This window comes from Lissotriton helveticus, chromosome 11 (genome assembly GCF_964261635.1).
Source record: "Lissotriton helveticus chromosome 11, aLisHel1.1, whole genome shotgun sequence".
NCBI lineage: Eukaryota > Metazoa > Chordata > Amphibia > Caudata > Salamandridae > Lissotriton > Lissotriton helveticus.
The window spans coordinates 54,322,259-54,335,522 of record NC_136072.1 but is presented as its reverse complement, the minus strand read 5'-3'; the positions used below and the strand labels follow the sequence as shown (position 1 = coordinate 54,335,522).

Genomic DNA, 13,264 nt, shown 5'->3' with positions numbered 1-13,264 from the left:
CACACCCGGGCCAAGTGTTTACCTTGGGTCACACAGTTCATTAAAGTGGAGAAGCTGAAATGCAATTTAGGCATATAAACTACATCTCCACTCAAATAACCCTAAGTAAACGTCACAAGAATATTCGCCAATGCAAACCCAGGGTCTCATTGATTGAATAAATTAGTTAGAAAGGTTTTGGAAATTCAAAAAAAACTAGACTGTCACAAGTGGGCATGGGGGCAACTGCGGAAATGTTCCCTCTATTCCACACCTACAAGTGTAGCAACCTGTCCTGGTCTTTCATGGGTATGCTTCTTTCTATTGATGTGGTGAAAGCTAGGATGGGGAAATGCAAATTTTTTTTACCCAGCTCACAAAAGCTTATGAAAGGCCTGCACGAAATAATAATTACAAAGTTTGTAAGCACACACTTTTGATATTTAAATACCTCGAAACAGAGGCCGATGTCTGAATGACAAAGTTTCTATTCGAATTTTTTTTATTGTCTACTTGATTAGTAGGTGTTATTTGAACAACAGCTTTCAGGTGAAAATCAGACATTTGGAAAAGAGAGGTTAACGATTTCACATTCGGGTTTTACTTTTACTTGCCTTGAATTAAACACTGGTTGATCAGTGAATATTATGCCATGTTTATATTTCGTTTTTTTGTCAGCATTCTCTACTAATAAGTTCCTAAACATGAAAAATAAATGTCTTTTAAAAAATGTGGAACTCTAGAGGGAACAGCTAAAAAATGTTTTAACTAACTAGTGCACATGCCCAATTTAAATAATGCATCCTCTGCCCCCATGTGTATGAAAACCCAAAGCATCCAGTTGCGCTAAGGACGCATCACTTAGCAATCCTTGGAAGCTGCACTACAGCTCAACTCTAAATATCACCTCCTTCCCATACTCCCCACCCACCCTGTCTATCTGGAGCTTGCGTCCAGCACATCCCTCCAGGGTGAGCCTTTTGTTCTCTCTCCTGAAGAAGGCACTACTCTCAAAGAACAGTTTAAATGACACGTAGCCTGCAGTCAGTACGGACAAGAAGTCTAATAGTGACAGATATCACGATCGCGGAAATATACATCCCAAAGGATATAAATTAGATTTATATTTCGGCGGACGGGATATCCCTCACCGTTGTGATGGAGTAACCCATCTGCAGAGATTTAAATCAGGCCCTTAGTTACAACAGATGCTGTACATAGGAGGAAGAAACCAGGGAGTGGATGGAAAATTTTGATTGAGTCAAAAGGTACAATCCAATGCTTTTAACGGGTATTGCCAAATGTAAGCCTTGGGAGGTTGTCCCTCCATCTTAACAGGCGGAGAGGAGTTGGCCTAACGGCTAGGGCGCTCGACCTCAGACCTGGGGAAGTGTGTTCAAGTCTCGGCAGTGACGCTGAACATCCTGTGATTCTGGGCAAATCACTTAATCTCCTCGTGCCTAACAAAAATGAATGTGTGTCCTCATGTAACGTAACTGGTGCGATGTAAAACGCTCTGATAACTGATACCTTCGGGTCAAGTTCGCGCTATATAAAACTCTGCAAAAAAATGTTTAAATCTGAAAGCAACCGGCAAGCACATGCAGTAGTGGTCTTCTTCTGTGTCCTACAGTCTGGTTCAGGAAGCAAATCATTGCTCCTTTTCACCAAAGGGTTACTCACTACAAGCCTGTGCACCAGAAGTTCAGAGGGCACCCAGTGCAGCTTGAGGCGTATTCCTTCTAAATAATGAAAGGGCTCTGTACTGGTATGGAAACCTACTGTGCCCAGACACCCCCAGGACATATAGCACCCATAAGGTGCCGTAGGGTGGGTATTTAAAGTCTCTCATGAGTAGTACATCACCTGTCACCCAGACTTATCATTTGTGGGCTCCCATTGGTCAGTAGTGAGATGCCCTCCGCAGAGACACACCCTCGGTGTCTCATAATTACTTTCCTCTGACTGACATTCACAAAGGTAACTATACATGTGAATATTTAGTAATACGCCTAGGTGTAACTCTACACTATTTTACTATTCACCATTTCCAAGTGCAGATTTACCCCTAGGTGTAGGCCCCTCTAACCAGGGGTGAGCCTACTACAACAACTTCAATGATTGTGAAGTTATTGGTACAAGTAGGTGGAGGTCGTCACCACCAAGGCAGATGGGAAAGTTTACGGAAAGTTACTTATGTTTTTTATCTTTAAAAAATAAAAATATTTTATTGTAAAATATACATTTTAATTTATTTTAAACATATATCTTTAATGTAGAACTAATGAAATAAAATGCTACAGCACACTAACTGTTCAAATTGAATGTGCTTTAAATATAATACTTTAAAATATAAGTAATATATTGTAAACAATAAATTTTTTAAATCCCGTGTCACTCACACTTGAAATTGTATTTAATATCTAGAAAACATCTAGTTGTGTTTGATCAAAGTAAGTTATTTGTAATGTGTTGAAGAAAGTTTCATTATATTTTGTTTTAGTAGTTTATTATTAACTTTTTTTTTTTTAACCTAACTTTATTACTTTAACATTTGTTCCTATGAGTTGTTTTTGTTTTCAGGGTCTACATTGTTGTATATGGGAGTCTGTTGTAGTACATGTGAGTTATCATATGTTGGTCTTGACTTAGCCGGAGTTTAATAAATTCATACACGCCTTGACACCTTTTGGGCTGTAGTAGCTACAAAAGTGAAGTTTGTGAATAGCAACGGTCTTACTCTTTGAAAGATGTGTGTTAGTGTTAGAATGTTCCTCCTTAACCCCCTCCCTAAATTTCCCTAACCCCTCCCATTAACTGGTAAATATTCTCTGTTTTACATGCTTTCCCAATTGTTTGTCCCTTGTTTACTACTGAAACGTATACCAATGTATCCAGAGATCCCGTAGCTTTCTCAATCGCATTTTGTTGTAATACTGCATTGCCACTTTACATACTACAAAATGTGGTTTGTGATCGGTTCTCATCTTTACATAAGAGACCCTGTGGCAACATCCATTGAGCGAGCTGTAAATACTACAAAGAGCCTTTGATTTCTCACCAAGCGGTGAGATCCAACAGTAATTTCAATACGTACAGCAGTCTTAAGTGATGTCCAAAGTTCACGCTAGAGAGGTGTGTGCATGTGCGCACCTGGGAGACAACCTAACTCTAATTCATTACAGCCAGTGTTTCCAGCCTGAACTTTTTAGTTACAAATCACTTCATCAGGTGTGATAGTCTAAATAATTCAATGAAACCAAAAAAAGACTAAAAAAACAGATTGCTTTAGGGTAACACAAAAAAGCCCTTATATGTGTGTGTACATGTGTGTGTCTATATGGGTGTTTGTGTGTCAGTTTATGTATGCTCATGTGTATGTCTGTGAGTGTGTGTGTGTGTGTGTGTGTGTGTGTGTGTGTGTGTGTGTGTGTGTGTGTGGTACTAACATATGAGTCTTGGATTTTCACCTGTTTGATGGAACGCTGTGCTAGCTTCCATGAGAACAACTCCCCAGTAAGTCTTTGTTCTTGGGCTATGTGGAGGGACCTAGATGTCAACATACGCGGAGAACAACACTCATTTACAAGCAGGTTGTCTGTGGTGAATACCTTGGCTGCGACAACTTAAGAAAAGTAGTTGCAGCTACAGGGGTTCCAAACCCAGGATAAAACTGCCTCCCGCCACACCTCGGCCAGTCTCTTTGTTCATGCAATGGGCTGTGACCGTACGTTACCCACATACCTGGCAGGAGTCTATGCCACCCGAAAGGTACCCAGCACAGAACATGGTGCTGGTGAGCAGGTCTTTGCCCAGTGCATTCCGGCAAGAATCCTGGCTTAGCATTGGTACCCGGGCCTCCATCACTACATCTGCAGAGGGTCCATCTTTCAAGGGCAAAGGTGGTACAAATAACAAGACATGGTCATCTTAAAGTACCAGAGGTTTTGAGTAACAGAACATAAAATAATACAAAGTGGCAAGGAGTTTAAACAGCAAAGGAGAACAGCATCTCATCATGGGATTAAAGTCACTGATGAACAGTAGGATTTAACTTGGGCCCATATGTACTAACACATTTTCCTCTAGACACAGAATGGGTAAAACCCTTTCATACATTGGGTATGTGTGATTAAAGTCCAAACGTGAATTCTGATAGTGTGAACATTGCTAGTGATATTTCTAAATTAGAGCAGTAATTTCCTTCTTGGTCTTCCTTTTGCTAACACTAGATCTCATTATTGATAAAAGAAAATTGCTATTTATTCTTACTTGTATGGAAAATTCTTCAACCTTTTCAGTCTCTCCAAAACAAGCATAAATATGTCAGAAATCTCTCAGCAGAGGATATCAGAGCAAGTGTACTTGGTCTAAGTTTATTTACATAACATTGGGGCCGATTTACAGAACTAACTAAAGACAAAATCCTAAACTTACTACTTTTGGTATTCACAAAAGTTAGGAATTTGTCTAAAGTTTGTCTTAAGACAAACTTAAGACAGACTTAAGACAAAATCCTAACTTAAGTCTGTCTTAAATTTGTCTTAAGACAAACTTAAGACCAAATCCTAACTTCTGTGAATACCAAAAGTAGTAAGTTTAGGATTTTGCCTTAAGTTAGTTCTGTGAATCGGGCCCACTGACATTATTTCCTTCAGCACACTGTGACTTGAATTCCATGTTTGCTCAAGAATCAGCAATCCTTTGCAGTCATCTGTGCTCACCATGTGCTGAGTGCCTTCATAGGTGTTAGCAAAAGTGTCTACTGATGAGTGTCAGACCCAAGGTGCCCTAATCCTGATCATTAATTGGCATTTTGTAGCTACTCAGATAAAACCGCAGAATCTTATAGAGAAGGGATTTTGCCTTGCAAAAGAAATGCGATATGCACTATTGACAACTACCACAACTTGGGGATCACAAACCTACACACCTGCCCAAGTGCCTGGATACCCTCTCGGGTGATTAGTGCGCTATACAAATCAATATAGCATATTATAACATAACAGCACTTGGCCTGGTCCCTCTGCGTGTGTGGTCACTGGTCTACTGGTATGGTTCAACCCATAATGTCTGCTCATTGCTGCTTACCTTGGTAGGCAGAGCCCCAGCCGGCAATGAAGCAAGGTGTGCCGGCGGGCGGGTCCTGCAGGAACTCTGGTAGGCAGACGGGGCTGGCATTTTCCAAGCCCAGAGTGGAGGTGGTGAGCTCCACAAGGGCCAGGTCATTATTGAAGGTCTTTTGGTTGAACTGTGTAGAAGGCAAAAAAACAACACACGCTGTGAATGACTGTGCGTCTCACTTTGGAGTATTGATGTTTTTATCGTAGAGTTTAATTTGCAAGACATCGGCTGGGCTAAGTATTCTGGTTTAACCCCTTTGACGCTCATGACGAGCTCAGCTCGTCATGAGTTACGCCTCTCGTACGCTCATGACAAGCTGAGCTCATCATGAACCGCGGGTTTTTTAAAACTTCAGCACACGGCGGGAAAATGCGCGGCACGCATGGAGTTAACTCCAAAATAGAGACCAAAGCATCAAGTGTGGCAAATGTGCAGTCAGCGTGTGAGTAGTCCCCAGAACCGCACAGTTGGGGGTGCGGGTGTGGATATCCCATAGTGGCTTCTTTATTGTAGGAAGTGGACACCCAACATGTCAGTATTAGAGGGGGTGATATGTTTGAGAAGGTTTGGAGGTGAAGAGCAGGAAATGGACTACAAGGGATGTTCCCTCCCAGCAGGGATTGGTCCAGGAGGGGTATTGTCAGTGGGTGGGCCAGAGTCCAAAGCTGGTACTGGCATCTAGGAGGGAATGGTATTTTTAACCCAAAGTCTGCTGGACAGCTGTCACTTTTAAGTTTAATTTGTACTGGGGTTTCAGCCAACTCATACTTGTTTGATTAAAGTCTAAACTTGAGCTAAACAGTGCTTCAGTCATTCAGTGAAGATTACTTGGTTCTCTACATCTTCTTGGCAATGAAGGTAAGTTCTGCCTCCTACCTACCTTAGGGTGGATAACAATCCGGTTCACCCCAAGAACAGTCTCCCCCTCATCTGGTTGGCTGAGGTCGTAATCTCCTACCACCACCGTCCAGTACAGCTCGTTGCTGTTCCTGCCCCGGAAACAAAAAGTCATAATTTCAGTAAAAATACCCTGTCAATTGATACTTTCTTGCCTCAAGATTACAGAACCTTTGGAGACATTTTATGCATTGTCTGGAATATTCACAAAGGTAAATAACACTTGTGTGTAACTTACATATGTAAATGTACTCTCATGCTTTTGAGTAACTTTACTACTTTTGGCTATTCACAAAATCCGAGTGTAAAGTTTCTGAAAAGTGTAGGCTAAAGCCCCCAACCCAGGAAAAGGGGTGGAGCCTAACTTACAAGCATGAGCTATCACTAAAAAACACAGTACTGAGTCCAGTGTAAGTTACGACTAAAAAAACACAGTAGTGTGTCCAGCACCACACATGGCCAACCCCTGGTAGAGCAAAACTCTCCTATAGAAAATAACGAAAGCAGGAGCTTAAATGTAACCCCATAGGAAATAATTTTAAATTAAATAAAACTAATTTATAAAATAAAAAATGTAAATATAAATTATTGTTAAAATTACATACAAATAGTCCATGTAGTGCACAAGTAGTTTTATAACTCTGCAAAATTTCTAAAGCTTTTCATCACAGCACCCAAAAATCTATTTTGACCACATTATGTTTTGCTGGGCCTTCCTAAAACAAAGACTATTACCGAACCTGTGTTTTTCACTCAACAGTGAAAAACAAGTTAAAAAGAAACTAAATATATTGTGCCATTAGAGACTAGTACTGCCTTTACTGTGTCTCAAGGAATTCAGCCCCCTAGAAATATTGTAATGGGGGCACAGCTCTCACTGAGATGATAGGCCAACCATGCAGTGCACTTATCCATTGCTGGCTGCTGGCGAAAACTCCAAATTCAGCTCCTCCAGTTCATGCATATAGCCTCTTCCCTCAGGCCAGTGACACATTGAAGCACACTCCATGTACGGTTTCTCTAAACCTGGACATTCCTTCATGGCACAGGCATGATCTACTTATTTGTCTCCAGTTTGGAGGAGGTGAGAGGGGTGGGCAGCACAAACCATGTCCATCAACAAAGATGGTGTTTTCTAAAAAGTCCTGTAGGTTGTGGCTGCCACCCACTGCACAGCTCTGGCCAGGGACACAAGAGGTGAGCAGGCTGAGGTCAATGTTTCTAGATTTGGATTTTTGTCACATAGCTAAGGATATGTTTTCCCATTTGTGTAGGTAAATAATGACTTGTTAAGGTTCTCATTCTTAAAAATGTGAATTACTTTCTACTTTCTGTGTTTAGATATGACTTTTTGATGACTTGTTTCTCATAGCTAGTTGACTAGCAGGCATGGAACGTGGCACGTGACAGTCTTAGTTGCTGTACATTTACAGTCCAAGTTGCAGCGTTTTTTCAGGAGGCCTGTGTTTTCGATCCCAGCTACCCCACATGGCACTTGACCAAATTGTGTGATCGTGGGCAAGTACCATTATCTTTTTATAACTCTCTTCCGATATCTTATTAAGAATGCCTTGGGGCAATTCAGTTGTGCTCTTTGCAAGCACACGCCCTATGCCTGAAGAAAATACTGTCAGGTAGTAAGCTCGTGTCAATGACTAAGGAACATGTTTAAGGAACATTTTGTCAGAATACATTCTCTGGGACGTTTTCTGAAGATTAGGCATTGCACTTTTGTCATTTTTAAGCTTTCTTTTAGCATATTACAAGCCACTATAGAGTTTTTAGTGGTTCATACATGCTTAAAGATTTGTCTAGGGCTATTTTGATTTTACTTCCCTAATTTTCCATATTTGCGTTAGTTTCTAAAGAAGTCTTTCTCCCCTTTGCTTGTTTAAGGATGTAGCTACAAATTTATTTTTAGGCATTTTGGTATTCTGCTATATATTCATCTTTGCACATTTATGGCCAGCACTACATATTTGTTTCCATATATTTGTTTGCTGAAAGGATACATTAATGGCATCTTTGTTAGCATAGGGATTACTTCCCATTATGCACAGCTTTTCTCAGATGTTTGCATTCTGGGACTTACAGTTTCACTTCTTTTGGTATATGTGTGGCCCTAAAAGACCTATCATGCAGTTGCAAAAACCCAGGGCTGATAGGAACTTTATTGCAATAGAGCTATTACTCAAGTGTGGCACTGTATAGTGTTTCTTTCACATGCTCTTAAGGAACCATTTATATGTTATGGAAGGGCTGCCTGCCTTCATTGATTAGGGTTCATACATTGCTTAAAGTATTTGTAGAACAGGCAGCATTAGGCACAATAATTCATATTGAATTTGTGGCAATTTTAGCCATATAAATATTAAATGCTGTAGCTAGTTTTGGCAGGTTGTATGATACAACTACCCATGCCTAAACCACAAGTTCCTTAACAACACGGTCAGAACAACGAATGTGTCTTAACCACGCATTCCTTTACCACGCCAGTCTTTACAATGACTTAACTGAGGAAAAGCGTTGGACTTTGGAACAGTATAATTTGCTAGTTCCCTTAAATCAACTCTCAAAATCTAGCAACACTGGCTGAGGTGAGGATACCTTTCTCTCAGATTTTGTGGCACATGGGGGCATGTTATTACTCCACTAGTATTCCTTCTACTAATAGACCACTGTTAAAATGAGGGAACTGGAAGCAATATTTGCAGAGCTGTGTATGTGGAGGCAGATTTACAAGAAAGTGACACATCTGTAGAAATGCGTCCCTTTCCCTGCTTCACTATGGAAAACCCTTGCATCACCATGGATGCGCCGTATTTACAATACGGCGCTCCATGGCACAAGGATTGACAGATGCGTCAGAAATTCTGATGCATCTGTTGACGGAAAAGTCACGCATTGTTGGAGTCGTGTCGCAAGCACGATGCAACTCCAGCAATGTGCATTGCGGCCTATTCCCAAATACACTGCGTCACTCCTTACGCCTGCTACAAGCAGGCGCAAGGTTTTGACGCAGTGGCGTCCTAAAAGTCACGCAGTGAAATCTTGTAGATTTCACTGCGTCACTTTTACGAGGCTTTCCTGTGTGGGAACGCCTACCCTGCATACATTATACTTGACGCAGGTATATTGTCATGCAGGGCTTTACAACGTGACGCATCCCTCGAGATGCGTCTTGTTGTAAATGGACCGCAACTTTTACACCACCGCTGTGTCACAAAAGTGATGCAATGGTAGCACAAATGTGATGAAACGGTGGTGCAAAAGTGACGCAAGGGGCTTGTAAATCTGCCCTGTGGTGTTTTTCTGAGGGTGATGTTCGTAACTGCGAAGTGGGCTCATGTAACGTGTGATACCTTCAGCCACTCTTGACTTTTAAGAGCACTTTGCAAGTTTAGCTTTTTGCGCCTATTCCTATTTTGACTACATTTGGTGTGACTACATGCCCCAGAATGCAATTTACTTTCAGATAAATCAATGGGCCTGGGTGAAGGTATCAGAGAGGACCGGACATGGATCTGTTTGGCAGCTGTGGTGTTTCTTGGCTACCTCAAGGAGTAGTCTAGCCTGTTATTAGGAAACATATTTTACTGCAGCCAGATAACGCAGATAGCCTTTGCATGAACTCTAAGAGGACAGTCAAAAGCTAAAATCATTCGACTTTTAAAATTATCACCTGTTTGATCGTTTACACCGAATAATAGGGGTTGCAAAGCAATTTAGAAGGGTTGTAAACAGGCACTTTTACACCCTCAGTAATTTAACCAATCCATTACTGCTATTTAAAAAAATATGTCTTACGCTTTTCCTTTTTGAATCTGGTGTTTTTGAATATTATAATTGCACATATTGTAACACGCTTCAATGTAAAGGTTTCTATAAAAGAAGTTAAAAACAAATACTAATAGGCCCTTCTTCCGGGTTAAAAGTCCAGTGGCCAACAGTTCTGACCTTGGCAGGATTGCCTGAACGCCTGTCCCTCTTCAGTATTTGTGAGTATGTGCCAAATGTGAGAACTGTGATGTAGGGATGGCTAGTGGCAAGTAAACAGGGCCAGCTTTAGCGCTGGCGGCGCCGAGGGCGATAGTATATTCTAGCCACCACTCCCCCCCCCCTGCCCCCCATGACCTCCTCCTCGGATTCCTTCACTACGACCCGCAAAAGTGCTTCTCATATCTCCATAGCCCCTCTCTCACATACATTTCATTCGCTTTAAGGCTCTGGTGAAGGCTGGCTTTACTAATCTACTTAGATCAAATACAGATCTGTTCTTTGCAGCTGGCATATTAACCCTCTGCGCTACTTCGTGGCGAGTCAAAACTGCTATTAGGCAAAACTTTGAGCTCGCTGGCTAGCAGGAACATTTAATCACAAGAGATATCTTGACATTTGTATTACTGTTTGAAACATGGACACACAAGGAACTATGGAGCAGTTGCTTTTAAATCTTAAGTTATTGCTAAACACAGCGCCCTCCCTCTGAAGTCAGCGCCCAGTGCAGCACTATCAGTCACACTGCCCTAAAGCCTGAAAGTTTTGCTCCCCTTTCAAGACTCAGTTTAACTTTGGTCGGACGTCCGCATAGCTACATGAAGTTCTTATTAGATCCTCTAGGGGGTAGTACAGGACAACGAACTTCAATCACTAAACTGTGCAAGGAGTTCTGGTTTGCGAGACGGCTGAAATAATCATTCACAGCCTATTTGGACTGTTTAATTTATATAGACCTAGGGGCATATAATCAAGAGATATATCGCCGTGTTTTCGGCACATAGCGCCGAAAAAGCAGCGAGTTTATTATCTCAATATTAGCAAGGCGTCACTAACATGCATTAGCGCATGTTAGCGGCTGAATCTGCAAAGCATTTCATGACAGCGATAGATATCGCTAATAAGATGCAAAGTAGGCGTTCCCTCCTAGGACAACATGTGAAATGATCGCAAAACCAACATCGTGGTATTACCAATGCTGCCCCTGAACAGCGAAGCGATGATAAAAGGCGCCCTAAACCCCCATTATCGCATGATTCTAACGCCTGAATAAAACCTGACTTAGCATTATTGCCTATGGGAGGTGGATTGTATGGTTAAGTACACACTCCCCTATTACCAAGCTTTTCATTAGCGCTGTGAAATCATCGCTGGATTTCACACGCTAATGATCATTATCGCAGTCTATCGCTGGATTGTACTTCGCCTGTTAGCAAAGCATTGCTAATATGCAGCTATCACCGCGATGTAATTCAGCGATAGAGGGCGATAGTGAAAAACGCGCTAAGCGCAATTTGCGATATTTAACGCGTGTCCTTTATAATATGGCCCATGGTTTTTCTGTCATCAGTGAGATGGCGACAGTGGTTCGGTGGAGATGCAGAATACTGGGAAATCTTTAGGCTCCCAAACAGGCACACTGATGTGTAGAACTGTAAACCAGATGTTTGCAGACATTGCTTGAGGTGGGGGGTTCTGAGAATGAACTCACCTGTGCGTTTGTACCACAGCCATAGTTCATTCACAGTAGAACAGATTCTTGTTACGTTGGTGATGTTGACAGTGAGTATCTCGAGTGTGTTATTCTGTGTTTCGGAATTATTTACTCCACGCAAGTGCCGATAAATCATTAGACTTGTATAACTCCAAATCAACCCAGGGTTTTTAACTTAAGTGTGGGTGTTGCATCGCACACAGCGCCACAATGTGGAATGTTGGAATCGACGTGAATTTGATATGCATGCCATTAGGTGCTTTCCACACCCAGCTAAGAACCATAAATCTTGCATACCCAGGTGTTGAAATGTGTAGGATTAAGGCAACCAAATATTCTGACATTGTTGCTGGGGGCATATCCTAGTGTAGACACATAGTGCCTGGTGGCCATATAATGAGGGTGGACACGAAGTGCCATGTGCCAGCATGAACAATATTGACGAATCTGTGTATCTGTATCTCAGCACATCAACCCGTTTGCTGCTTCGAACATTCCGTGCCGGTGCGAAGAGTTCTATTAAGCGGGCAGGGCCGCGTCAGCTAACAGACTTGCACAGCACTACGGAGGTAGTGCTCGCGACGGCTGTTGGTCAACAGAAGTAGCGTACGGGTTAAGTACGAACTGTTGCATTGAGGCTGACTGAAAGAAGATGGGTTACACCTGGAGTCAGATTGAAAGAAAAACACTGGACAGGGAAGATTGAGAGTACTGGTTTCTGGCCTACACCCAGTAGGGGCAGCCGGCATAGGTAAGTAAGTATGTGTATCTGAATAAAATGATTAATCGGTTAGGCTACAGTAAGTTACCAGAATTTAACACATTTATGAGCGGATCTTTATTATGGAAGGATAATAACAAACACTTCCACTGAGATGGCAGCTTTTACTGTCATGGAAATTAATTCTTGATGAAATAGAAAAATTTGCTGCCTGCCCTTTCCTCCTTTTTGCCAGACAGGAGGTGTCCTGTGCTCAGCATAGGCACCTAATAGTCTAAACTGGCGCTTAAAATGGTCTGCCACATGATGGCGATGTTTATTTAATTTAGAGACCAGCACAACAACAGTTCTTTGTCATTTCAATATACCTCTAAACTGACTAATACCTGCCCCCAAGCCATTCTTAAATCCTAGGGGGCTGGAATAGTCTGAATTGATACACTTCAAGGAGTGTAATAGTTAGTAGTTGTGTTGGTACTGTCATTGGCAGAGCTGGCAGGAGCAATGTGTGGTGCAAGCAGCAGTAGCCTACTGACAAGGACCTCTGCACTTATTTTTTCACAAATTAATCACTGCCAGTATGTAAAAGCACAATTGCCATTAAGATTGAATGTCGCAGTAAGGTCAGAACCATTGCCATCATGCGGGCATGCCCCCAATACAGAAGCACGACTACTGTTTTTGTGGCAAGTCAGTATGATTGCAGTCTTTAAGGCACCGTGGCTTTCATTTCAATGCACGTAAAGAGGCTCTGCATCATATCTTATAGTTAGGGCCACAGGAATTATACGATTGCGCAGCTGCTGCTACTTTCATATAATTATAGTTTTGCTGCATTTTCTACATAATTCATCATCTTCCAGGTAATCTGCAGATTTTGGAAACAAAAAAAGTTTTTTCTACCTCAAAGGGTTCAAAAGTTGGATAAAACAAAATGACTTGTGTTGCCACCCAGTGGAAGGACCTGTGCAAAGGTTGACTGGTCACCTTTGTGTAACTTATTGCTATCTTTGGTTATTAAACTGGTACTAATGAGGTTCAACTATTGCTCA

General features: G+C 41.7%; 1 protein-coding gene across 1 annotated transcript in view; it reads right to left on the bottom strand.

The window, feature by feature from the left end:
* Positions 1 to 13,264, bottom strand: part of PRSS56 (serine protease 56) — a 61,771-nt gene that overhangs the window by 31,959 nt on the left and 16,548 nt on the right. The window contains exons 5-7 of the mRNA XM_078666068.1: positions 5,984 to 6,092; positions 5,071 to 5,230; positions 3,724 to 3,866 (exon numbers count right to left, since the gene is read on the bottom strand). Of these exons, the coding sequence (XP_078522194.1) occupies positions 3,724 to 3,866; positions 5,071 to 5,230; positions 5,984 to 6,092 (412 nt within the window). The remainder of the gene's footprint in view (positions 1 to 3,723; positions 3,867 to 5,070; positions 5,231 to 5,983; positions 6,093 to 13,264) is intronic.